The sequence below is a fragment of the Mustela nivalis genome (genome assembly GCF_964662115.1).
Source record: "Mustela nivalis genome assembly, chromosome: Y".
In the NCBI taxonomy this organism is placed as follows: domain Eukaryota; kingdom Metazoa; phylum Chordata; class Mammalia; order Carnivora; family Mustelidae; genus Mustela; species Mustela nivalis.
Window position 1 is genome coordinate 28,852,979 of NC_139041.1, and position 27,176 is coordinate 28,880,154.

At 37.3% G+C, this 27,176-nt stretch overlaps 1 protein-coding gene across 36 annotated transcripts in view; it reads right to left on the reverse strand.

Annotated features, from left to right (window-relative positions):
• Positions 1–10,421: 10,421 nt before the first annotated feature.
• Positions 10,422–27,176, reverse strand: part of LOC309856861 (zinc finger X-chromosomal protein-like) — a 62,799-nt gene continuing 46,044 nt past the window's right edge. For all 36 annotated transcript variants that reach the window (XM_082718615.1, XM_082718590.1, XM_082718611.1 and 33 more), the window contains 5 exons: positions 17,167–17,316; positions 16,175–16,318; positions 15,658–15,813; positions 15,067–15,207; positions 10,422–14,140 (listed from right to left, as the gene is read on the reverse strand). In XM_082718615.1, the coding sequence (XP_082574741.1) occupies positions 12,957–14,140; positions 15,067–15,207; positions 15,658–15,813; positions 16,175–16,318; positions 17,167–17,316 (1,775 nt within the window). In that variant the 3' untranslated portion in view covers positions 10,422–12,956. The remainder of the gene's footprint in view (positions 14,141–15,066; positions 15,208–15,657; positions 15,814–16,174; positions 16,319–17,166; positions 17,317–27,176) is intronic.

Genomic DNA, 27,176 nt, shown 5'->3' on the forward strand with positions numbered 1-27,176 from the left:
CAAAGTCCTGGAATCCAGCTGTGAGTCTCACTCCCTGCTCCATCTCCCTCTGTCTGCCACTCCTCCTGCTTCTGTTGTCTTTCCCTGTTTATGTCAAATAAACAAACAAACAAACTCTTTAGTATATGTTTACATATCTATATTACATACTCAAAATTGGTTAAAGAGCTAGATGTGAGGGACACCTGGGTGACCTCAGTTGGTGAAGTATCTGCCTTTGGCTCAGGTTATGATCCTGGAATTCTCATAATGATCCTCACATCAGGCTCCCTGCTCAATGGGGAGTCTGCTTCTTCCTTTACCCCTCGCCCCTTGGGCTTGCTTGCACTCTCTTTCATTAAGTCCATCAATCAATCAAAAAAAAAAAAAAAAAGACTTAAATGTGAGACCTGTGACCATAAAACCCTTAAAAGAAAACATAATTTCCCTATGTGATGCAACAATTCTAGTTACAAGAATGTGTCCCTCACATCTAGCTCTTTAATCAATTTTGAGTATGTAATATAGATATGTAAACATATACTAAAAAATTCAAAATATTCAAAAAAATATTCAAACACTAGTTTCACATAAATGTTTAAAAAGCATCAGTATCCATAATGGTTATAAGATAGAAACAATGCAATTTTCCACTAACATAACATATTAATGGATTTTTTAAAGTGTGGTAGGTATACACAGTGGAATATTAGTAACCATAAAAGAAATGACATCATGATACATGTTACAACACTAATAAACGTCAAAAACATTAAGTGAAAGAAGTCAGACACAAATTGTCGCATACTGCATAATTCTTTGTATGTGAATATGTACATATCCAGAATATATAAATTTATTAAAACAGAAAGCAGAGGAGTGTTTTCAGGAATGAGAAGAAAAGAATAGGAAGATTGCTTAATGCGTTGTGTGTCTGTTTTGAAGATAATAAAGAAGGGTTTAGAAATAGATGTGCACAACATAGTGAACATACAAAATGCCACTGTTTTGAACACTTTAAAATAGTTGATTTCACTCATGAGTGGAATTGAAGAAACAAAATGTATGAGTAAGGGGAGAAAGAAGAACAAAAAGAGAAAAGAAGGAGAAAAACTGAGACGAGAAAGACAAACCAAGAAACAGACTCTTAACTATAGAACTATAGAGAACAAACTGATAGCTACCAGAGGGGAGGTGGGTGGGGAATGGGTGAGAAAGGTGATGGGGATTGAGGAGTGCTTTTGTGAGGAGCACCAGGTAGAGTATGGAAGTGCTGAAACATTATATTATAAACTGAAACACTGATATAGTATTGTATTCTAACCAACTGGAATTTAAATGAAAACTAAAAAATAAAATGGCTGATGTTTTGTTCCATGAATTTCATTTAACAAAAAGAGTAATACTGTTTTGTTCTCTGTCAAAAATATTTTAGCCACTTCAAAATTACATTGTTTTAAATTCATTTTTATATAACTTGGTTTGCTCTTTATTTTCCAAAGAAATTGAATTTTATTTTATTTTTTTTTTTTTAAAGATTTTATTCATCCATCAGAGAGAGAGGCGGGGAGAGAGCGAGCACAGGCAGACAGAGTGATGGGCAGACGCAGAGGGAGAAGCAGGGTCCCCGCCGAGGAAGGAGCCCGATGTGGGACTCGATCCCAGGACGCTGGGATCATGACCTGAGCCGAAGGCAGCTGCTTAACCAACTGAGCCACCCACGCGTCCCAAGAAATTGAATTTTAATCTTAAAGTATAAAATACAATTTTGTGATATATGAGTTGAATAATGGCTGTGAAAACTTTTTTCATTTTACATGAAAATAAGCTTCAGGGTTTACTTGAAAATGGTCTAGGCAATGGCAACTTTTCTTCTCCTTTGTGTTCTACAGAAAGGAGAAGAGGGCTTATGTGTATCAGAGTCTCCTAGAGTAGGCACCAATACTATATTAATTGTCTTACACATTAAGAAAACACTTGTGGGGCTCAGTGGGTTAATCCGCTGCCTTCTCATTTCATAGAGATAGATACATTAAGAGAGGGAACAGAAGTAGGGCAGTGGGAGAGGGAGAAGCAGGTTTCCCGCCGAGGAGGAAGCCCGATGTGGGGCTCAACCCCAGAACCCTAGGATCATGACCTGAACCAAAAGCAGAGGCTAAATTGACTGAGCCAGCAGGTGCCCCATAATTAGTTTTTATCAGGATGCTACATTACATGACCAGTTATAAAAAAACAAATGAGCAAAACTTTTTTTTTTTTTTAAAGATTTTATTTATTTATTTGTCAGAGAGCGAGCAAGAGCGAGCACAGGCAGACAGAGTGGAAGGCAGAGTCAGGGGGAGAAGCAGGCTTCCTGCGGAGCAAGGAGCCCGATGCGGGACTCGATCTCAGGACGCTGGGATCATGACCCGAGCCGAAGGCAGCTGCTTAACCAACTGAGCCACCCAGGCGTCCCTGAGCAAAACTTTTTACTGTCTGATTTTCCTTTTTAAAAATGTAAAAATTTGGTGCCTGAGTGAGCCTCCTGAGCCTTTGCAGGATTAGAAGCAGCAGAGCTCAAATGGGGCACAAAAAGGCCTGGCTTATAGGTGCTCCAATGGGTACAGCCAGCCAGCTGTGATGGCATGGTCTGAGGCTTCTCAGAGATGCCAGAAGAGTAGATGGGGCTAAAGCCCTGCACTATTCCCAGGCATGGTGTGTGGAAACCCACTGTGGACAGTGAAACTAGGTGCTAGCCTTGTGCTCTCTGTGTGACTATAAAGTGGAAAGTGCCACTCTGTCCTGTGACCACTTCCATGGGTTGAGTCCAACCAAAGATAGAAGTGAGGAGAGAGGAAAGTGGTGGTCTGCCCACGGGAGTCCCTAAAAATTGGACTTTGGGTATAAGAAAAAACAAATGGCATTGAATGAATGAATGAATGAATGAATGAATGAATGAATGAATGAATGAATGAATACTAAATAATAAATCAAAATAAATAAATAAGGACCCAAACACAAAACTGCTCAGAATCAGGCAACATGTGAATACAGAGTTCTTACAGAAACAGGGGACTTACAGAACAAGTGTGCTTGACTGGTCTTCTGAGAGGGCTCACTCAAGAGTGGGGAGCTGGGAATTTTCAGCCCTAGGACAAGGAGAGGGGAAGCAGAGCCTGCTTCATTCCACCTATCATTGCTGAAAAACTTTAGGAAGGAAACCAGCACCACCTACTAGAGTCTGGAAATTCACAACAAAGTCCTGCCTCCCCATGCCCTGGACAAGCCTTTCCCCTAGGGCAAGTCCAGCTGGCAATCCACATCACAGGCACCTTTCCCAGGAGACCACCACACACCACTGCTCCCACCAACTTTCTTGAACAGAAAGAACTGCGATGCTTTGGCTCTAGGGGAGAAAGTGATCCAGTACCCTTTCTACTTGAGGTCTTTGTTGGTTTGTGGTTATTTGTTCAGTTATTCTGTGGTCCTTTCAATTCCTTCTCTTGATTCCTGGTATACTTTTATCTCTACTTTATACATAATCACCTTCTTAGTTTTAGTTCTATTTTATTTTTCAATTTGTGTGTTCTCTTTGGTTTTGATGGTCATGGGGTCTTTCCTTTATACATATAGGTATGTAGGTTTCAGAATTATTTCATCAGATTGTATTTATTTTCCTTTGCTCTTAACCATACTCTCTAGATTCTTCAGAAAGCAGGGCAAAATGCATCCAGGTTCTACTTTTGTTCTTGTTTTGTTGTAGTGGTAGGGGTGCCTGGTGCCTCTGTTGTTTTCCTGTTTGTTTGTTTTTCTTTTTCTTTTTTTTTTTTTTTAAGATTTTATTTATTTATTTGACAGAGGGAGAGAGATCACAAGTAGGCAGAGAGGCCGGCAGAGAGAGAGGAGGAAGCAGGCTCCCTGCTGAGCAGAGAGCCCAATGTGGGGCTTGATCCCAGGACCCTGGGATCATGATCCGAGCTGAAGGCAGAGGCTTAACCCACTGAGCCACCCAGGTGCCCCTTGTTTTGCTTTTCTTTTCTGTTCTCCTCTCTTGTTTTCGGGACAACAGGACTCTATGGAGAAATTCACCTGAAAAGAAAGAACAGTAAGTTGTCCTCACAGCAAGGGATTCAGTCAATATGGACATAAGTCAGATGTCTGAAGTAGAATTTGAAACCATAAGCATAGTCACTGGGCTTGCAAAAAAATAAGAAAACAACTAACTAACTAACTAAATCAACAAAACCCCTCATTCTAGAGACCAAAATACTCCACTGTAGCTTGGCCAGAATGCAACATGCTCAATCTGAGAGGCAAGACCAAGTGGAGAGGATCAGACTAAGGACAGGCAAAGAATCTTGTATCAGTATAGTAGAAGGGAAAGGATGGGAGAATAGGAACCTGCAAAGAACAACAGAACTCTACTAGATCACAAAGGTTATCTTAGGGAAATTTGGCCATCACTTTAAGGAAATGAAGATTCCTATTGTAGGAGATCCCGAAGAAGATGAGCATGGAAAGAGTGCAGAAGAAGTGATAGCTGAGAATTTCCCTAATACCGGGAAAAACACGAGCACTGGAGTCCATGAAGCACAGACAATGGCCCTTCAATCCACAAAAATAGGGCAGTATCACAACCAATCAAACAGAAACTTACCAATGACAGGGAGAAAGAGAACAGACTGAAAGCAGCTGGGGAGAACAGGTCCTGAACTAACAAGGTAGACACAGAATGCTTATAGCAGACCTGTCCACAGACACCTGGTAGGCTGGGAAAGGACTGTTATTTTATATTCAGTGTTCTAAATGGAAACATCTGCTACCAAGGACCCTTGATCCAGCAAAACTGTCATTCTGAAGAGAAGGAGAGGTCCAGAATTGCCAATACAAAGGAATTTGGGAACACAGAGGCAGCTCTGCAAGAAATAGTAAAGGGAACCCATGGAGAACAAGACGACACCAAAAGTTCCAAAGCCCAGAAAGCAATAGAGATAATCTACAGATACCAAGAACTTACAGGTTATATATACAATGGCACTGAATCATGTCTGGTCATCATTACTCAAAATGTAAATGGATAGAACACTCCAGTCAAGAGAAAGGCAGACCACACCACACCACACCAAATCACACCAAACTGCAATGCAACAAGACCTATGGATAGTTGTCATGCAAAAGCCTCATGTCTGGCCCCAAGAACCTCCTCATGGACAGAGACAGGGTGAAGCATTTGTCATGCCAATAAACATCTAAAGGAAGGTAGAGTAGCCACACTTCTCTGAGACCAAAGAGATGTTGAGCCTCATACCATTAGACATGAAGAAGGACACGATATCCTACGAATGAGCCTACCCAATAAAAAGGTCTAAAAAGTGTACATATTCATGCTCCTATGATGATGGGAGCAGCCACATAGAACAAGCAATTAATTACCACCTTAAAGCTACCTATTGATAATAAGCCAATAATCCTAGTAGGAGATGAGAACAGCCTACTCCCAGCCAAGGACAGATCATTGAAGGAGAAGATGAACAAGGAAACAAGGAAACATGCTGGACCAGGTGGCCTTCCCACATCTATTCAGGGCTTTTCTGATTAAAGCAGCAGAATACCCTTTCAGTTCCAGTTCCAGACAAGTCAGTGGCTCAGCTGGTCAAGTGCCTGACTCAGTTTGGCTCAGGCCTTGATTACAAGGTCTTGAGATGGAGCCTCTCATTGGGCTCTAAATTCAGCAGGTGTCTGCTTGAGATTCTCTGCTCTTGCTCTGTCCTTTTCCCTGCTCACCCATACTCTTTTTCTCTCTCTTGCTCTCTCTCAAATAAATAAATCTAAAAAAAAAAAAAAACACGGGCTCTCTGCTCAGCAGGGAGCCTGCTTCCCTCTCTCTCTGCCTGCCTCTCCGACTACTTGTGATTTCTCTCTGTCAAATAAATAAATAAAATCTTTAAAAAAAATAAAAAATAAATAAAAAATAAAAAAAAAAAACAAATGAACGAACAAAACAAAAAAAATCAGTGGGTCAAAGAAAAAAATAAATCACAAGTGAAATTAGGAAAAAACCTGAGTAAAATGAAAATGAATTTAAGAAAGCAAAATTACAAATGCAGTTAAAACAGTTCTCAGAGGGAAATTAGAAACACATATCAAAGGAGAATATTTCAAAAAGTAATCATTTAAACTCTAAAGGCAGAAAGTATAAGATTTTTTTTTTTAAGATTTTATTTATTTATTTGACAGAGAGAGATCACAGTAGACAGAGAGGCAGGCAGAGAGAGAGAGAGAGAGGAGGAAGCAGGTTCCCTGCTGAGCAGAGAGCCCGATGCGGGACTCCATCCCGGGACCCCGAGATCATGACCTGAGCCGAAGGCAGCGGCTTAACCCACTGAGCCACCCAGGCGCCCCAAGAATTTTTTTTTCTTAAAGACTATTTATAGGGGGCGCCTGGGTGGCTCAGTGGGTTAAGCCGCTGCCTTCAGCTCAGGTCATGATCTCGGGGTCCCGGGATGGAGTCCCGCATTGAGCTCTCTGCTCAGCAGGGAGCCTGCTTCCCTCTCTCTCTCTATGCCTGCCTCTCTGTCTACTGTGATCTCTCTCTGTCAAATAAATAAATAAAATCCTTAAAAAAAATAATAATAATAAAAACTATTAAAAAAAAGACTATTTATAGGACACCTGGGTGGTTCAGTCAGTTAATCTGATGCCTTTGGTTCAGATCAGGATCTCAGGGTCGTGGGATCAAGCCTTGCATCATGTTCCCTGCTCACCAAGGATCCCACTCTCCCTCTGCCTGCAACTTCCCCTGCTTGTGCAACCCTTTCTGTCAAATAAATAAAGTCTTTAACAAAAAAAATAAAGATTTTATTAGAGAGAAGGGAAGGGAGAGACAGAGGAGAGTGAGAAACAGGCTTCCCGCTGAGGAGGAAGCCAGACTCAGGGATCATAACTTGAGCTGAAGGCAGAAGCTTAAACAACTGAGCCACCCAGGTGCCCCTAGAGCAATCTTTCCTCAACTACTTAAACTGTAAAGTACTACAAAAAGTAGAGCAAGAAAACTTTATGCAAGAAAGAAAAAAAAAATTACCGAACAGACAAATGTAATAGAGAACAGAAGGAGAATTAACAAACCAAAAGTTCATACTTTGACAAAACTGGTAAAATATTAGCTAGACTTAAAGACAAAAAAGAGTCAGAAAACTACCTAGAAAAAAAAAGTAAAATTACTTAACAATGAAGGTAGGGGTATTACTACTAAACGTATATAAGGAAAAAAAAAGTTAACACCATGAATAATTAAAAATCAGCAATCTACGTAAGTAGACAAAATGAACACATTTTTAGAAATGCACAAAATACTAAGTGATGAAGAGTATCTTCATACCTATAACAAGTATAAAATAGTTAATTCATCACACACACAAATTCCCCCACCAAAAAAGCTCAGAACAAGATGAATTTGGGGCGGCTGGGTGGTTCAGTGGGTTAAGCTTCTGCCTTTGGCTCAGGTCATGATCTCAGGGTCCTGGGATTAGGCCCAAAGCCAGAGAAAGACATTACAGACTAATTACAAAAAATTAGACTACATTCCTGATGAATATTGATACAATATCCTTAATATTAGCAAACCTAATGAAGTAGCATACTGAAAGGACTATAAAGGATGATGTAGAATTGTCCTTGTAATATACCAAATTAACAGGATAAAGGACAAAGTATCATTATCATATCAACTGATTCAGAAAAACACCAGACATAATTCAGTATCCTTTTATGCTCAAAACAACAAACCAGGAGTACATGAATTACCTCACCATAATAAAGAATATATATGAAAAGTTCATGGCTAACTTTGTACTTAATGGGGAAACTTAAAAACTAAGGTCAGGATCAAATAGAGATGGTAGTGAATAAGCCAATCACACACAAAACCAAATACTGTACAAATAAAGTGAAGTCCTCATTTTATAAAAAGTAGAGAGATGGTTATCAGGGAACTGGTGGGAGTGAGGAAAGGGGAATTGTTTAATGAGTACATATCTTCAGAATTTGCAAGACGAAACAATTGTGGAGATCTGTTTTACAACAGTATGAAAATATATATATATCTGAAAATATATGAATATATATATATAAAATATATTTTTTCTTTTTTAAAAAGATTTTATTTGACAGACAGAGATCACAAGTAGGCAGAAAGGCAGGAAGAGAGAGAGGGGGAAGCAGGCTCCCTGCTGAGTAGAGAGCCCAATGTGGAGCTTGACTCCAGGACCCTGGGATCATGACCTGAGTAGAGGCTTAATCCACAGAGCCACACAGGAGCCCCAATAGTATGAATATATTTAACCTAGTATATTTTACACTTAAAAGTGGTTACTATGGTTAAGTTTTTTTTTTTTAAGTTTAAGATTTTTATTTATTTGACAGACAAAATATCACAAGTGGGCAGAGAGGCAGGCAAAGAGGAAGCTCCGGAGAAGCAGGCTCCCCGCTGAGTACAGAGCCCCATGGGGGACTCGATCCCAGCATCCCAAGATCATGACTGGCAGAGGCCCAACCCACTGAGCCACCAGGCACCCGAGTTGTGTTTTATTTTTTACTAGGATTCAACACATTGTTGAGTCCGCAATTTTGATATAATAGGTATAGAGTGCTCCCAATGTTTTGCATTTACAACCAATTTCCAATGTTGATAATGGCAGCCCTGGTTAACAGTTCAAAAGCCAATGCTCTGAGGGGTGCCTGGGTGGCTCAGTGGGTTAAGCCGCTGCCTTCGGCTTGGGTCATGATCTCGGGGTCCTGGGATCGAGTCCCGCATCAGGCTCTCTGCTCAGCAGGGAGCGTGCTTCCTCCTCTCTCTCTCTCTGCCTGCCTCTCCATCTACTTGTCATTTCTGTCAAATAAATAAATAAAATTTAAAAAAAAAGCTAATGCTCTGAAATATTACACCCTTAAAATACTGACTGGTCATGGTTTTCCTTATACAAACCCTAGAATATGTGGGAAATAGAGGAAATTATAAAATTGTAATTCCAAAGAATAGGGCAATACAATTATTGGACTAGCTGGGGGCACAGGCCTGGTTAGCGGTTTTTGCTGTGTTCTAGCATAGCTATTTAGTTGCTGTGGTCTTGTTTTACTTATAACTCTGGCCAGTGACATTTATATTCCCTTTAATAGTTAACTCCAATTTTTACTTTTTGAACTATCAAGCAAACAACACACATTTCTCTGTTAAAGGACTGAAGAATCTTTAAAATAAAAGATATTTTGGAAACAAGTTATTGTTGCACAACATTGTCAGTGTACTAAAGACAACTAACTCTATACTTTAACACAGCTTTAACATGTTCTGTGCGTTTTATGTCAATAAAAACTGTCTTAGGTCACAAAAAAATGTGATATTTTAAAAAAAATTTCTACTGTAGACTGAATGTTTAGTCCCCCCCTAAAATTTTTTTTTTTTGAAAGATTTTGTTTATTTATTTGACAGACAGAGATCACAAGTAGGCAGAGAGGCAGGCAGAGAGGAGGAAGCAGGCTCCCTGCTGAGCAGAGAGCCCTATGTGGGGCTCGATCCCAGGACCTGAGATCATGACCTGAACCAAAGGCAGCAGCCCAACCCACTGAGCCACCCAGGCGCGCCCCCCCCCCTAAAATTCTTATGTTGAAATGTAATCCCAATGTGATGGTATTAGGAGGGGAGGCCTCTGAGACAAAAGTGATCTTGAAATCTTTTGCTCCTTCTACCATAAAAATGAAGAAAGAGAGATCCATCTCTCAATTAGGAAATGGACAATCACCAGACACTGAATCTGTCTGCGTCCTGATTTTGTTCCAGCCTCCAGAGGTCTAAGAAATAAATTTCTATTATTCATATTCACCCAGTCTGTGATATTTTATTACAGCAGTGCAAACAAAGTAAGAAAACTTCTCATAACTTTTATACAGCTTCAGATTTTTACTATGACATTAACCCAACTAAAAAATGTGTCAGTGTCCACTACAGTCCTCGAAACTAGGCACAAAAGACAATTGTACAGCAGGTCTTTTTCTGTGGATATGATAGTAATAATCTTCACTAACTGCTATGAAATTATACTAAAATGAACTTTAAATGCTCTAAACATCACTTCAAGTATGGATTTTCTAAGACCTCGGGAAATGAAGATGGTAAAATAACAAAATCTTTTATGGAAGTAAAAGAAAAACAACGAGTTTCATGAATATATACTGATAAAAAAAACTCACCAACTTGCTCTTTACAATTCTAAAATACTACTTGTAAACTCATAGGTTTAACATCTGAATCCAAGTCACAAAATCAAAAGCAATTATGCATTTTGCATTCCATTTTAAGAATTGGAGAACTGAAAATAGTCAACTTTTTCATTAAATTTAACAGAACTGCACATTTTTTATGAAAAAGTGTTTACCTTAATACTAATATCAAATAGACTAAACACCAATTAACAAGAAAATATTGATTTTTATTTTTGCATGTTATTCTCAAGTACACATTTACAATAGTGTCACACCTTCCTGTATGAATTTCTTATTAAGTATTTTAAGTATTTTACAATGTGTACAGAGGAAGAGATATATAATATTTAATAGGCTATTTCAACAAAACAATAACTTAAGTTCTTGTAAAAATCTGTACCTTTTAAAACATTAAACTGAAACATCCAAACTTATTAGCTTTGCTAATCAAATTTTTTTAAAGAACCCAAACAGCCTGCAACTAATATCAGTACATAGCAGTAAGTACAATTTCATATTTTCTTTATAAAAAAAAATGTTTTATCATATTCACTTGACCAAATCCTAGTAATTACCTTTTAAAGGTTTCAATATTGTGCTTAAAAAACAAAACAATTATGTAAGACTCCAGACTATGAGAGAAATACAAAGTATGTAAGTGTTGTGTTCTTTATCTTTCAGTTTCTTTTAAAGTATAATTAAATAGCTATTTATCTGGATTAATTTTAAAGAATGTTTTAAAATTCTTAAATGTAAACTTTTATTTAAACATTTCCTTTTGTATTACTCCAAGGAAAAACCAAATGGAAGAAAAACTGAAAAAATTATCACACACAAAAAAGAGTTTTAAGAACAGGACAATGGATACTAAAAATGGGTAAAACATATATGGGAGTAAAAAAGGCTTAAGAGGTTCCAAATCCATCCTGTTGCTTGGCTGGCATTCTTATGTGCCTAAAGCACTTGATTTAAAAAGATTAAATTAATCCAAACTTCAAAACTCCCAATATTTAGATTCCTAACCCTATAAATACAACTTCTGAATATGAATATTAGTGGCACAGAGAAAAGGCAGAAGATAGTAAGAGTAGAAGGCAGCACCACAATGAAGTTGCAAGGGAGCTAGCTATCAAGTGGGAAGAGAAATTTCTATTCTTGAATAATGTGCCAGTATATATGTGGCAATACCCAATTTAAGTAAACAAAAACTGTTTCCTATATTTTTGAAAATTCATATAACACGAACCAAATTCTAATTAACTGTTTAAATTCATTTTATATCTATTTATAACTCACTCACTGCTTAAAATATGCCAACTCTGGAAAAAAAAAAAAAAACAACTGAAAGACTTGGTAATATTCCAAATAAAGTCTCATGTTTTCATAACGTACTTTAAACATATCTTCTAATCAAAGCTAACTTAAATTAATCTTCCTCAAATCTGCTAAGAAATTAAAAATGGGCTGAACTTGCCAATTTTAATTAGCACCCATCCTCTGCAGCCATGTCTTTTTAATCCTAATCTTTACTTTGTGAGAAGACATTTCTTTTTCATGCTTCGCAGTGACTACTGAGAGATTTATGGTTAGATATTCATTAGCTTTTCCATAAAATTTAAGGTATGAAGCTAAAATTATATAAAAATATTCTATCTAGAAATACCTTGTCTTTTCCAACTCCTAAAGATGTTTAAAGAAAATACCTTCACTCTTCAAAAATACACTATCCTTATATTCCAACTTTCCCCTCAAGTTTAACTTAATCTTTATGAATACTAAGTTTGCAAAATGTTCTTTCATATATCTCTGGATCTTTCATTTTGTTGTACAGTTAATACTTTTCATTACAGACTTAAATTTGGGATTGTGTTTGTAAATATGTGAAACAAGTAACACACAGGCACATATAAAACCTGGAGTAGACTTACAGATCCAGTTGCAAAACAGTCTAGGAGCTACCATTTAACTCTAATATTCCAAAACTCAATTCACAGTTAAGTCTCAGCTGTAGAATACAAGTATTCCAAAACAAAACTACACGGACAGAAAAACAACAAACAGGAATAAGCAAAACCTTTCAGTAACTTTCTGAAAGTGTGCTATGCTGACAAAAGATGTACTACACAGAAAGTCACAATAAAGCTTATTTTGTCTGTTGAACAAAATGAAAAACAGAAACCTAGCAATGTTCTGCATTTAGCAATACTAGAGGCTCAAATGGAAAAGTGTCATTGTCACACAGTCTGAAAAATTAAGCAAGATAAGAAAATTACTTTCATATAATGATTAGACCCAACAGTAAAATCTGTTTACCATTAGCAGATGTTCCCATTTAATATGAAAGATTTATGAAGGAAAAATGAGTCAAAGTAAATACTTTTAGAATTACCAATCCTATGTTGTTTCTTTTTTATCTTTAGGTGGTCTTAGAAGTACCATCAATGTATATAAAGTGGATACTTAAATAAATAGTAAAACTTCTAAGACTGAAAAATTCAGTACAGAATCAGAGATTCCTTTTTAAAAGCAATTTCACTGTTGCTACTTTTTGCCACTGAACAAATTGAATAGGATCCAGAACACTCTATTAAGTAAGATGTAAAGAAAAGTTGACTAGAAGCAGTAATTCTATTTGTACACAGCATAAATCGATATACAGTATTGCATGTGAATGAGACTGGCTTTAAAATGAAATTCCTGCTTCAAGGCCAACATCTCCACAAATGTCTGTAACGGGACCGTTAGGGCAGGCCCATTTCTTTATGATGTCGCATTATGTGCTGGTTCTTTTCAGAAGGTCTGCGGAAGCCCTTCTTGCAGTACTCGCATCGGTGAGGATAGTCTTTTGTGTGGATGGAGATGACGTGCCGTTTAAAGCCCGAGGCGTCTGTAGTGCTATACTCACAGTACTCACACTGGTACACTTTCCTGCCACTGTGCGTCTTCATATGCTTTTTAAGCTCATTCTGTTGCCGAAATCCCTTTCTACATCTCTTACACCTGAACGGAAGATCTTTCGTGTGAACAGAGAGAATATGGCGACTTAGGACAAATGGATCTGCGATCTTAAAGTCACAATGTCTACACTGGTGCATTTTTTTACCCTTGTGGGCAGCCACGTGTTTCTTGAGTTCGGAAGGCCTGTGAAAGCCTTTATCACACATGTCACACTTATGGGGGTAGTCCTTCGTGTGAACCGAAATTATATGTCGTTTCAAATCGCTTGAGTTCGAGCTCTTGTGGTCGCAGTGCAAACACTGGTGTGTTTTGCTTTCTTGGTGGATAAGAGCATGTTGCTGCACCTCTTTGGTATCTGAGAAAGTCAGAAGGCAGATGTCACACTTGAACGGCATCTCTTTACTATGCTTCGTTTTTACATGTGTTTTCAAGTTAGAAGAGTCTGCGGACCGATACTCGCAGTACTGGCACTGGTATGGCTTCTCGCCGGTATGGATGCGCATGTGCTTTTTGAGCTCTGACGGGTGACGGAAACCTTTCCCGCACTCCACACAAATATGAGGAAAGTTCTTGCTGTGGACCGCCAAAAGGTGGCGATTCAACAACCCTTGTTCAGCTGTCTCGTATTCACAAAATTTACACTTGTGCATTTTGTTGGCTCCTTTCTCCTTATGCACCATTTTGTGAGTAAACAAAGCCCCAGCATGAGAGAAATGCTTCCCACACTCATCACATTCGATGGCCTTCTCTGCCTTGCTGGTCAGCTTGTGACTCTCCAGGTGGTTATGTAAACTTATTTTCTTGTTGGTAGTGTACTCACAGTCAGTGCAGCGGTACTTCTTCTTGGTAAGGTGTTCAGGATGGTTTTTCATGTGCCTTTTCAAAAAACCTCTCGACTTAAATTTTTTCCCACAAATCATGCAAGGATAGACAGTCAAGGGATGTCCATCAGGGCCAATAATTATTGCTACAAAAGGAAAAGACAAGACCATGAGTGACTGAGCCAAATTCCATTCTGTTTTCTTCAACCACTTAAAAGTGATTATTCTGAGTATTATCAGACAAATACTCAAGTTAACATTCTTTTCACTGTTCTTCAACAAAAGAGATAATACCAAAACCCAGTAATGACGAGAATCTTGTCCAGAAACTTCATTCAATGTAACCACCCATATCACTCCCAATTTCAAATGAACAGACAGGGGTGCCTGGGTGGCTCAGTCGTTAAGTCTCTGACTTTGGCTTCCGTCATGATCCCACAGTCCTGGGAGAAGAGTCCCGCATTGGGCTCCTTGCTCACCAGTAAGCCTGCTTTTCCCTCTCCCATTCCCCCTGCTTGTGATTCCTCTGTCACTATGTCTCTGTCAAATAAATAAATAGACATTTAAAGCCACATGTATTTGGATATCTATAAAACATGATTCATTAAAATAAAGTTCACCTTTCAATTTTATTACTACAAGCCAAATAAAGTTTAACCACTTACTAAAAAACTGTAATATGCAAAGTAGTATACAAGATTATACTGGAAAGAAATTATTCAATAGACAACAGAAGTATTTGTCTTGCTCCTCAATAAGTGCCTGCTTCATGTTGACAAATACTTAAATTTGTTCATTAGAGTTAAATAACGTAATTTTAGCAATTTTATTTCCACCAAAATATCCTCAGATCTTATTGTCCTAAATGTCTGACTCAAAACCCATTTCTTTTTATTCCAGGAAATCATTCATGAATATTACTGAATTCTTAAAATTATTTTTCACTTCAATATACAAAAGCTACATATGATCTAGCAGCTAAATTGCTATCATTAATACCTCTATGGGTACATACTGGTTTAAACTCAGAGCTTGCACAGCATACTGCACTGTGGAACTTGTGCACCCTTACCTGTTTGGTACTGCCTGGAATCAGGTCTTCTCCTTTTCTTTGGTTTTTGTTTAGCCAGTCTACTGAGCCCAGCAGACTCATCTATGTGCAAGAGGGCACTTGCAGTGCCATTCCGGTTTTCAATGCCGTCAGAATTATTACCTAACAAAATATATTAAGGAACAAAATTACACGGTGTTCTTTATAAAGAATTACGGATTCTTTATTAACTAGAACAACAAAAAGCCACGATACTCATGAATGACAAATTCCCCATCCAGGTAATGGGCTTTAAGGGCAAATTTATGTACTAGGCAACAGAAAAAGCCCAGCTTCCAAATTTAATAGCATTTTGACACTCAAGTGGTAAAGTCATGATCCAGATATACTCAAGATAAAAAATTTCTATTTATCTCTTACATAATATAGGCAAAGAAGATTCCTATTAAAATTAAGGCAAAAGGCAGACTATAAATAATCATCCTTCCCATCTTTAAGTCACTATACTGGTACTTCCTATTTCTGAAATCTGAAGCTATAGAAATCATTTTCAATAATAAATTCATGTTCCAGAACCATGCAATCCTTTGCACCACTATGTATGTGACTTACCATAAGCCGCTGCCCACGCTATTGGCATGAAGGTTTTGATTTCATTGTCGTCCATTTGTTGTTCATGCACAGCAGCTGCTGCAGCTGCTGCCACTGCAGCATCCTCCTCTCCTACTATAACTTCCATATAAACTTCATCAGCAATTTCAGCAACATCTAATTAGAAAATCATTAGAATTCTTTAAGACCAGGTTTATAGAGACTAGACAGAAAAAATGCTTGCATGAATTCAGACAAAGAAAAAAGTTTCAAATGTTACATGCCTATTAAATTATTTTCACACAGTAAATAGTCCATAAATATTTGTCAAGTGAACCATTCCTTTCTTGGCTTTCAACACTGTTTATTTTTAATTTAACATCCTAAGCATACATTAAGAGTCACTAATGTTCCTCTTTGGTACATGACAGTACAATACTATCTACAATAGTACTGTTTACTTTCTTCAATTAGTTGCATTTAAAAAAAATTAACTGTATACAAAAACAGAATTTTCTCCCACAAAAAGGGCACCTACTTAAATCATCATCTTCTTGCTGAGAGTCGTTGACAGTCATATAAACCATCTTTTCTCTTGGTACTCGAATACTGCTATTCTGGTCAAGTAATTCAACTCCATGGTCATTCTCAGGCTCACTCTCCACAATGTCTACAGTGCCACCTATCAGGGAAGATGACAGCTCCAAGAATTTATCTGAAAACATCATTTCCACCTGTTTCACTTATTACATTTAATATACTTTTATAGTGCTACATGGAAATCCTTGTTTAAAAGTCATCTTCAGGGGCGCCTGGGTGGCTCAGTGGGTTAAGCCGCTGCCTTCAGCTCAGGTCATGATCTCAGGGTCCTGGGATCGAGTCCCGCATCGGTCTCTCTGATCAGCAGGGAGCCTGCTTCCTCCTCTCTCTCTCTCTCTGCCCGTCTCTCTGCCTACTTGTGATCTCTCTCTGTCAAATAAATAAATAAAATCTTTAAAGAAAAAAAAAAAGTCATCTTCAGTGACGCCTGGGTGGCTCAGTCAGTTAAGCATCTGCCTTCAGCTCAGGTCATGATCTCAAGATACTGGGATCAAGTACCGCCTTGGGATCCCTGCTCAGCAGGAAGCATGCCTCTCCCTCTGCCCTTCCCTACCCTACCCTCCGGCCCGCTTGTGCACTTTCTCTCAAATAAAATCTTCAGGGGCACCAGGGTGGCTCAATGGCTTAAAGCCTCTGCCTTTGGCTTCGGTAATGATCCCAGAGTCCTGAAATTGAGCCCCGCATCGAGCTCTCTGCCCAGCAGAGAGCCTGCTTCCCCCTCTCTCTCTGCCTGCCTCTCAGCCTACTTGTGATCTCTGTCTGTCAAATAAATATATAAAATCTTAAAAAAAAAAAAAAAAACTTCTAAAAAAATTTTTTTTTAAGTTATCTTCAGAAAATATTTCAAATGTTCTCAATCTAAACCACCCAAAAGAAATCAGGTTGAAGTGGCTGATCAGGATGAATAATATCCTGAAGCTTTCCTCTTACCTAAGTCATCTTCTCCAGGGTCAGCTTTAAAAATATACACCTTGATTACTTCAGGACAAGTGCCATCCACCTTACAAGGATCTATTTCTGACTCTGTGTTCATGGTCATTCCAGAGGAGCCACCGTGTTCTATTTTGCCAGCATCATCCACTGAAAAGCGAAGAAATACATCATAAATAACAGTAACAGACACTTAAATAAAATACTACCTTTTTGAAAAGTGTTTTAAAAATACAATCTCTAATTTGACTCATATGAAATTGAATGATTTCATATCTTAAAAAGTAGGAAATTCAACAAATACATGTTGCAAATATTCTAAAAGTGGGATGAGAAATTCAGGTAAAAAATATTTTACTTAAAGCAAATTCCTGGTAGCCTTAAAAACTAACAAAAGTAATGAGATTATATTCTATATCTTTGTATACACTATTATCCATAAAATGAAAGGATTATTATATTGTTAAAGATCTTGGGAAGAATGTCTTACGATAAGATAACCAAATCCTGGTCTTAATACATTTTCTTAGCACTGTCTTATTAGTGTTTTGACCATTATGTGTGGTCTTATCTGTCTCTTAGTATAATTTTTTTTAATCAAAATACATTCAGATACATTGCAATGGTCAATGTAAATTCTACTATCAAAATATTTAAAGTTAAAGCTGCACACAAACACAAACATGGTATATACTTGAATGAGGCACACACTTGAGTTCATAAAACTGAGTCTGAGTCATTGCTGGCAAATGCAGCAAATGTATACTTAAATATACAGTGTTCTCAAATACCTTAATGAATGTAGTCATTATTATATTTTTGACAAAAAAAAAAAAAGATACCAATATAGACACACATGGCTCATGACAGTGGAGATTCAGGGGATACAGAACAAACATTTCGTAATTTATTCTTTATAAAGGAGGCTAATGAAATACAGTATTATGCTTAGTATTGGGAAACCTGAAAATAATGTCCCAAAGAAGCAGACTTGGATTGGAAAAATACCAAAAGCATAATTCCTATGAAATGTAATCTTTTATCCACTGCTACCCACAACAGCCATCCAATGATATCTCTGGCACAGATCAAAGTGAGGAAAAGACTAATGAATGAAAACTTGGCCAATATGATCTAACTTCTCACAAAGTTGGATTTATTGATGTTGAATATATTAGAGAAAAAGCGCAGAAATGTTCACTTTGCTCCAGATAAAACTGGCCTGGCTGCTGTAACTGCAGACAAAGCAGAGAAGAAACCAAAGCCCAGAAAATATAATTTGTCTTCCATTCACCTAGCAAGTCTTCTCATTTTCCTTTTAGTTCCCTTTCTGGTGTTCCCCTGCTAGATGTGATAAAAATACATGTATTATATCTTTATGATTGGACATTAATGTTTTATTCAATTCAGCAATGCATCATAACAGTAATTAGACTCTGGGCTAGGTAAGTTATTGGAAATACAAATATGAAAAAGTTATGGACTCAAAGTTTATAATCTAACAGAAAGGGAAGAGGTGTAGGGGTAACAGAAACGGGTGATGGGTATCAAGGACCCCTTGTGTGATGAGCATCAGATATTGTATGTAAGTTTTGAATTACCACACTGTAAATCTGAAACTAATATTACACTGTGTTACCTAACAGGAATTTAAATAAAAACTTTAAAAAAAGATAAAGTGATAAAATAAGGGGTGCCTCAGTGGCTCAGTACGTTAAAGGCTCTGCCTTTGGCTCAGGTCATAATCCCAGGGTCTTGGGATCAAGCCCCACATTGGGCTCTCTGCTCAGCTGCGAGCCTGCTTCCCGCCCCTTCTCTCTGCCTGCCTCTCTGACTAATTGTGATCTATCAAATAAATAAATAAAATCTTTACCTAAAAAAAAAAAAAAAAAAAAAAAAAAAAAAAAAAAGTGCACTAATAAGATAGCTAGCATTTATTAATACACACACTGCAAAATACTTACACTAAGTTGTAAAGGTGGTGTTAAAAACATCACTAATATTTTAAAATAGAGCAAACTCCGCAGTTTAGAAAAGTTTAACGTTTAGGGTAAGATACCACAACAAGTAAATCCAGTGATTCTAGTCAGAATTCAAAAGAAATCCACAAATCATAAGTAACCTTAAAAGATTCAAAAATTCCATTTGCCTCGTCAAAATTCTTTCACAGAGTAACAAAGAATATTTTTACATAGAATATTAAGATGAATTGTCTTTCAAAAGCCAACACTGAAAGAAAGTAAAAATACACTTAACACTTTATTTTAGTTTCTTACTTAGAAATCAAGACCACCCCTTGCCAATATATCATATGCACAAAAATGCTTTCAAGTAGCATCCTAAAATCTTACAAATATAGAAAATCCTAAAACAAGTACAAAGTGAAGGAGGAACATCTGCAGTGACTTGTACTAACCTGGAGGTCATTCATACTCTTGGTTAAAATATTTTAGTGAATGCTCTATGGAGTCAGACTGAAGTAGGCTGAGGATTCTATGGAAGATGGATGTTAATTTCTTTAGGAAGTTTAATGCAGGCGTGCCTGTGTGGCTCATTTAGTTAAGAATCTACCTTCAGGGGCGCCTGGGTGGCTCAGTGGGTTAAGCCGCTGCCTTCGGCTCAGGTCATGATCTCAGAGTCCTGGGATCGAGTCCCACATCGGGCTCTCTGCTCAGCAGGGTGCCTGCTTCCTCCTCTCTCTCTGCCTGCTTCTCTGCCTACTTGTGATCTCTCTCTGTCAAATAAATAAATAAAATCTTTAAAAAAAAAAAAAAGAAAAGAATCTACCTTCAGGGGCGCCTGGATGGCTCAGTGGGTTGGGCCTCTGCCTTTGGCTCATGTCAGGATCTCGGGGACCTAGGATCGAGCCCTGCATTGGGCTCTCTGCTCAACAGGGGGCTTGCTACCCCCTCTCTCTCTCTGCCTGCCTCTCTGCCTACTTGTGATCTCTGTCAAATAAATAAATAAAATCTTAAAAAAACAAAACAAAACAGAATCTACCTTCAGTTCAGGTCATGATCCCAGGGTCCTGAGATCTAGCACTATCTTGGTCTCCCTGCTCACTGGGAAGCCTGCTTCACCCTCTCCCTCTGCCTTTGCTCCCCCTGCATGTACTCTATCGAATAAATAAATAGTATCTTTAAAAAAAATCCTTTAAGAAGCTTACTGCAAAAAAAGGAGAATAAAGGAATAGTCAGAATGGATTGCAGGATCAAAGAGGTAACTCCATCAATGATAAAAATACTTAAGTATGCTCATAATTTGGGAATAATAAAGAAAGTAAGGGGCGCCTGGGTGGCTCAGTGAGTTAAGCCGCTGCCTTCGGCTCGGGTCATGATCTCAGGGTCCTGGGATCGAGTCCCACATCAGGCTCTCTGCTCAGCAGGGATCCTGCTTCCTTCTCTCTCTCTACCTGCCTCTCTGCCTGCTTGTGATCTTTCTCTGTCAAATAAATAAATAAAATCTTAAAAAAAAAAAGAAAGTAAGAGGCCCGAGGTCAGGGACATTGTAAATTATAGAATCAAGATCTTAGAGGGAAAGGGAAAAGAAAAAACAAGGAACAAGGATGAAGAAAGGATCCTTAAAAACTAAAGAAGAAAAACACTCTTCCTTTTGAGACTCAAGGGCAAATCAATAGGTCTAATAGTTACCTTGTTAGGGAAAAGAGGGTAGAACTGGAGGTTTTAGCCATATACAAAGTGAAGGAGGCAAGGATATTTACCTATGTTTTATATAGTTTGTTGGTAAAACCACCATGTCCTTAATTCTGGACCTTATGTATACTTTGAGTCTTGTTTTCAAAGCTAACTACATGTTTTCTGACCTATCCTGCAGACTGAGCTAAGTCATTTTCTTAAAGGTAGCTTTAATATGTCAAACAGGTAGCATTAGAGGACAGAGATCTCAGCATTCAGGCAAGAGAGTTCTGAATAAACCTAAAACTTCTTTAAAGGACTCATCTTTGAGGAGTCTGAGACTACAGGTAAGCCGGCCTCTTTTGGAAACTTTGTAATAGTGACTCTAAGTATGTACTGAAAAATCTTAGTATTTTGTGCTTACAAGGTCACACAAGATGCTCATAGAAATATTAGTTTGTGGGTAATGGTAAAATAAAACTCCTGAAGACCTCACCACTTAATGATGATGCAACTTAAAAAATGTTACATATTTTCCTATAGCTTATAAAAGATCTGTGTGCTCCTAAATATTAAAAAGTTATGTTAGAAAAACATTCACACGTCAGGTCTACCTGAGAACAGCACAGTTAATCCTTTTCTAGAGAAAATTAGAATTCATCTTGAAAATTTCACCTTGGAAAGGTATCCCACTAATTAAAGTACTAAAATTATCTCAATGAAATATTATAAAAGCAACTTTAAAAAACCTACAAATCTTAAATGTCGTTTTACCATGTAAATCTCACTATTTTAAAACTGCCATTAAAAATTAAAGTCTGAGGCGCCTGGGGGGGCTCAGTTAGTTAAGCGGCTGCCTTGGGCTCAGGTCATAATCGCAGGGTCCTAGGATTAAGCCCCTCATAGTGCTCCCTGCTCAGCAGAGAGCCTCTTCTCTCTCTCCCTCTGCCTGCCACTCTGCTTACTTATGCGCTCTGTCAAATAGATAAATAAAATCTTACCCCCCAAAAAGAAATTAAAGTCTAGAGGTGCCTGGGTGGTTCAGTCATTAAGCATCTGCCTTGGCTTGGGCCATGATCCTGGCGTCCTGGGATCAAGACTTGCCACCAGGCTCCTTGCTCAGCAGGAAGCCTGCTTCTCCCTCTCTTACTCCACCTGCTTGTGCTCCCTCTCTCACTGTTATCTCTGTCAAATAAATAAAACCTTTAAAAAAATAATAATAATAAAAATAAATAAATAAAATTAAAATTAAAGTCTAAAAATAAACTCTGGATAATAAATATCTTGAGATATCAGGAAGTGATTTCTACACAACTGCCTTTTTAAAAAATGTAGTATCTTCAGGCTCTCTGCTCAGTGGCAAGGCTGCTTCTCCTCCTCATTCTGCCTATTGCTCTCCCTGCTTGTGCTCTCTCCGGCAAAAGAATAAATAAAATCTTAAAAAAAAAATGTAGTAATAAAGAACTAGAGCTTTACTGGGTTTCAGTAAATTCACATACTTTGCAACCATCATCACCATCTAATTACAGATTATATCCATCACCCCCTAAAAATACCTCTAACATTCTTTGGCTAACTCCCTTTCCAGAACTTATTCCACAATTAGACTACCTAGGTAAACACTCCTCAACTCTTTAACTTTATAGATATACCTCTTTCAGACTTGCCAAATACCCCTTTCTTTATTTCTTAAGTATTTTATTTATTTGACAGAGATCACAAGTAGACAGAGTGGCAGGCAGAGAGAGAGAGGGGGAAGCAGGCTCCCTCCCGAGCAGAGAGCCCAATGTGGGTCTCGATCCCAGACACTGAGATCGTGACCTGAGCCAAAGGCAGAGGCATAACCCTCTGAGCCACCCAGGCGCCCCAGACCTGTTACTTTTTTTTTTTTTTTTTTTTAAGATTTTATTTATTTGACAGACAGAGATCACAAGCAGAGAGAGAGGGGGGAAGCAGGCTCCTTGTTGAGCAGAGAGCCCGATGCGGGGCTCGATCCTAGGACCCTGGGATCATGACCTGAGCTGAAGGCAGAGGTTTAACCCTCTGAGCCACCCAAGTGCCCCATACCTGTTACTTTCAAAGTTCACCTGTTTTGTAGCATGTATCAGTGCTTCATTTTTTTATGATCAAATAATATTCCACCGGATGATGACATTACATTTAAAATATCAATTCATGAATTGAAGACATTAGGGCTGTTTCCATTTTTGTTTGGCTATTGGGATGCTTCTATAAATGGGAAGCCTGGGTGCCTCAGTTAACCATCTGCCTTCGGCCATTTTTGTTTGTTATCTTCTTAAAATAGTTAACATCGGCAAGATCACAAGCATCGGGGGACGTCTGCTTCTCCCTCTGCTTCCACCTGCCTCTGTTTGTTTTGTCTCTGACAAATAAATTAAAAAAAAAAAAAAAAAAAATCTTAGGGTCCCTCAGTGGCTCAGTGGCGCAAAGCCTCTGCCTTCGCTCAGGTCAGGAACCTGGGGCCCTGGGGTCAAGCCCCATACTGGGCTCTCTGCTTAGCAGGGAGCTTGCTTCCACTTCTCTCTCTGCCTGCCAAATAAATAAATAAAAATCTTTATTAAAATAAAATCCTAAAAAAAAAATGCTTCTATGAATATTTGTATAGCAACTATTTTATGGTATGTTTTTAATTCTCCTGGGTCTATGCTTAGGAGCAATAACTGAGTCATACTGTAATTCAATGTTTAACTTTTCAAAGAACTACAAAATCTTCCCTAAGTGGGTAAACAATTTTATATTACCAATCCCAGTTTGAGGCTTCTAATATCCCCTTTCTTGCAAAACTTATTTCCCATTTTTTAGAATACCCATCTGAGAGAATGTGAAGAGGTTAACTCATTTTTAATGGTTTTGATTTGTATCCCCCAAATGACTAATGATGATAAGCATCTTTGATGTACTTATTTTCTTCTTTGGAGAAATGTGTATTCAAGGTTTTTTCCATTTCTAATTGCTTTGCTTTTTTATTTCTGAGTTGCAGAGATTCTTTATATGTTCCAGTTCCTAGACACTTAGATATAACTTTACAAATATTTCCTTCCATTCTGTTATCACTTCACTTCTTCATAGTATTTTTGGAAAATAAGTATTTTCAAATATGATAAATATATGCATTTTTTTCTTTTCTTGTGCTTTTGGTCACCTATCTTAACAACCATTACTTTCGAGAATACTTACACCTACCTTTTTCCTAAGATGTTTTCAATTTTAGCTCCTACAGATATCTCTGACTGGTTTTAAGTTTTTTATATATCTCAAGGTAGCAGCCCAACATTATTCATTCATGTGTGAACATGCGGTTATTCCAACACCATTTGTTGAAAAATCAGGCTATTCCTCTTTAAGCTATGAAAAGTTCAAGTTGTGAAAACTCAACTGGTTAGAAGATGTATGGGTTTATTTCTCAACTCTCAATTCTATTTCACGGGCTTTTATGTCTGTCCTTATGCCATGTTTCATCTGGGTTACTGCAGCTTTTTTTGTTTACCTAGGAATATCTAAGTTTCACTTTATTTTTAAAGTTTTAGCTAGATACTTCTTAGTTGAGTATATATATTATATATAGCATATAATATGTAAATGTATTAGACTTATTTCCTTCAACCTGCTGAACAGATCATCTGAATGTATCACCTCAATATATGAATATAAATATATTGCTTTTTAAGTCTACATGTTTTTAAGAAGAAAAGAGCTCTCACCTCTTTGAGGAAGGAGCATTTGAGGATGTGATGAGTCAATTCTGTCTTGCTTTCAAGAATTCTTTGTAAACTTTTGATAATTTAAAGTTCACCAAACTTCTTAGCTTGTATGTATAGATGAATATTTTTCATCACATTTCAGAAATTTTCACCTACTACTTTTTGAGATATTCTTTCAATCCATTTCCATTTTTGCTCTACTTCATTCCTCTCCTTCTGGGGACTGTCTATGCTAGTATGCATACAGACAGGTCTAAAAAGCTACATTAATTTTTCTTCATTCTTTTTTTTCCTTCTACTCAGAGTGGATTAATATCACCTGATACGCATACAAATCTGCCAATTCTTTCTTTGCCTTTCAAGTTTGAGCCCTCTGGCTAAATTGGCATTTTAGTCTTTTTATTTTAGGTCCAGAATTTCTATTCAGTTTTTTTTAAGTTTCTCCTTATTGATATCCTCTGTTTGGTGAGACATCATTTTCATACTTCCCTTTATTCTTTTTTTTTTTTTTTAAGATTTTATTTATTTATAAAAAAAAAAGATTTTATTTATTTATTTGACACAGAGATCACAGGTAGGCAGAGTGGCAGGCAAAGAGAAAAGGAAGCAGGCTCCCCACTGAGGAGAGAGCCCAATGTGGGGCTTGATCCCAGGACTCAGGATCCCAGGACCTGAGCTGAAGGCAGAGGCTTTAACCCACTGAGCCACCCAGGTGCCCCCTTTTAGTTCTTTACAATGGTTTTCTTTAGCTCTCTGAACAAATTTAAAACAGCGGATTTAAAATCTTTATTAAGTTCACTATCTAGGATTCCGCACGAGTTTCTTTCTTTTTTTTCTTAAAGATTTTATTTATTTATTTGACAGACAGATATCACAAGTAGGCAGAGAGGCAGGCAGAGAGAGAGAGAGGCAGGCAAAGCAGACTCCCTGCCTAGAAGAGAGCCCAATGTGAGACTCGATCCCAGGACCCTGGGATCATGACCTGAGCCGAAGGCAGAGGCCTTAACCCACTGAGCCACCTAGGTGCCTCTCCTCACGAGTTTCTACTCACTGTACTTTTTCCTGTGTTTCTGTCAGGATTATTGTTTCTTTGCACATCTTACATCTTTTGTCCAAAATTAAGTGTTTTAAGTAATATAATTTGACAATGCTTTATATCAAATTCTCCCTAATAATTTAATTGCTACCTCCTTTTAGTGCATGGTATTATCTCCTTTAAAGTATTAGAAAACTGCTTAAAAATTTTCTAAATACATTTTTAGAGTCCTTATTTAAAAAGGCATCAATTCTAGTCTAATAAACAAAAACTTTTCTTAATTTTTATGAAAACAAATTTTAAAAGCCTAATCAAGACATTTTTCCTAATCCTTATTCATGTTTCAAAAATATTTTCTTGTGTATACTTACTTTTAGAATTCCAAAATTTTAGTCTGTATTCTATTAGATTTTAAAAACTTATGAACAAAACCCAACACCTGATACAGAGCTTACAGTGATGTTACATACATATCCAGTAATTAGGACAGAATAAGAGAATGCCTTCAACATGTATAAAAAAATACAAGTGCAGTATTTTAGTATCCCTTCTATTCCAGTAACTACTAAACCAATATACAAACCATAAACTCTATTGATCCTCAGATTTTGTACATTAGATATTAAAGTTAAGATTTTATTTATTCATTTAATACAAAACTGGCAACTAATTAGAAACTAATACCAGGTAAAATGAGGAAAACACCTAAACTAGATGGCATGATATCCATATGATTTCAACTATAAAGTTAATAAATATGTTCATTCAATGAATAATTCACATGTAATATGTACAAGGTTTGTTGCAGGATATATCTAGGTGGGTAAGATTCATTAGTTTTGTTCTAAAGACAGACAAAACTAATTTAAAAGAAAGAGTATGATCTAGAATACAAAATGATATATAGCAGATATGCTGTAATAATGAGCACCTGTGTCTAGATACACTATGACACAACAAAAAATGGAATTCTTTCACGGTTATAAAAGTGAGAACTGCAGAAGGAAGAAACTTGATGAGACGGACTCTAAACACTTTTATGAAAACACTTTATCAGCCATGTAGAGCCCATAACTCACTGAAATTTCTAAAGAGAATAGTAGACATCTGTTTAAATTCTTAAGGTGTACATGTTGAATAAAAATATTAAAGGACTGAAAATGTTTGTTTCATGCTATGAAAATCATTAATATTGATAGATAATTATAGCATCTCAGTTTTCTCTATTATGCAAAAACACAGATCAGGCTACAATTCCTCTTCACACTAAACAAAAAATCCTAAACAGTTACCCTCTAATACAGCATTTGAGGAAGTATCTTTCCTAGAAGGCAGAAACAAAGATATCAAGAAAACTAAAATGTCTGGACAAATTTATCTTACAAAAATCTTATATTCTAAATTTTTATTGAAACTAAATCGTAAATTACTTATAATAAATTCTACCCCCATCTCTGCCTCTTTTAAAGTACGAAACCAAAGTATGAACTCAAAGTCCAAAAGTAAATTATTGTTAGCTACTTCAACACTACTTGGAAGAAGGTTTTATATAGAGAATGAATTTAATGGACATTTATTAAACAAGACTCTTGACATTATCAAGTTAAGCTGGATGTA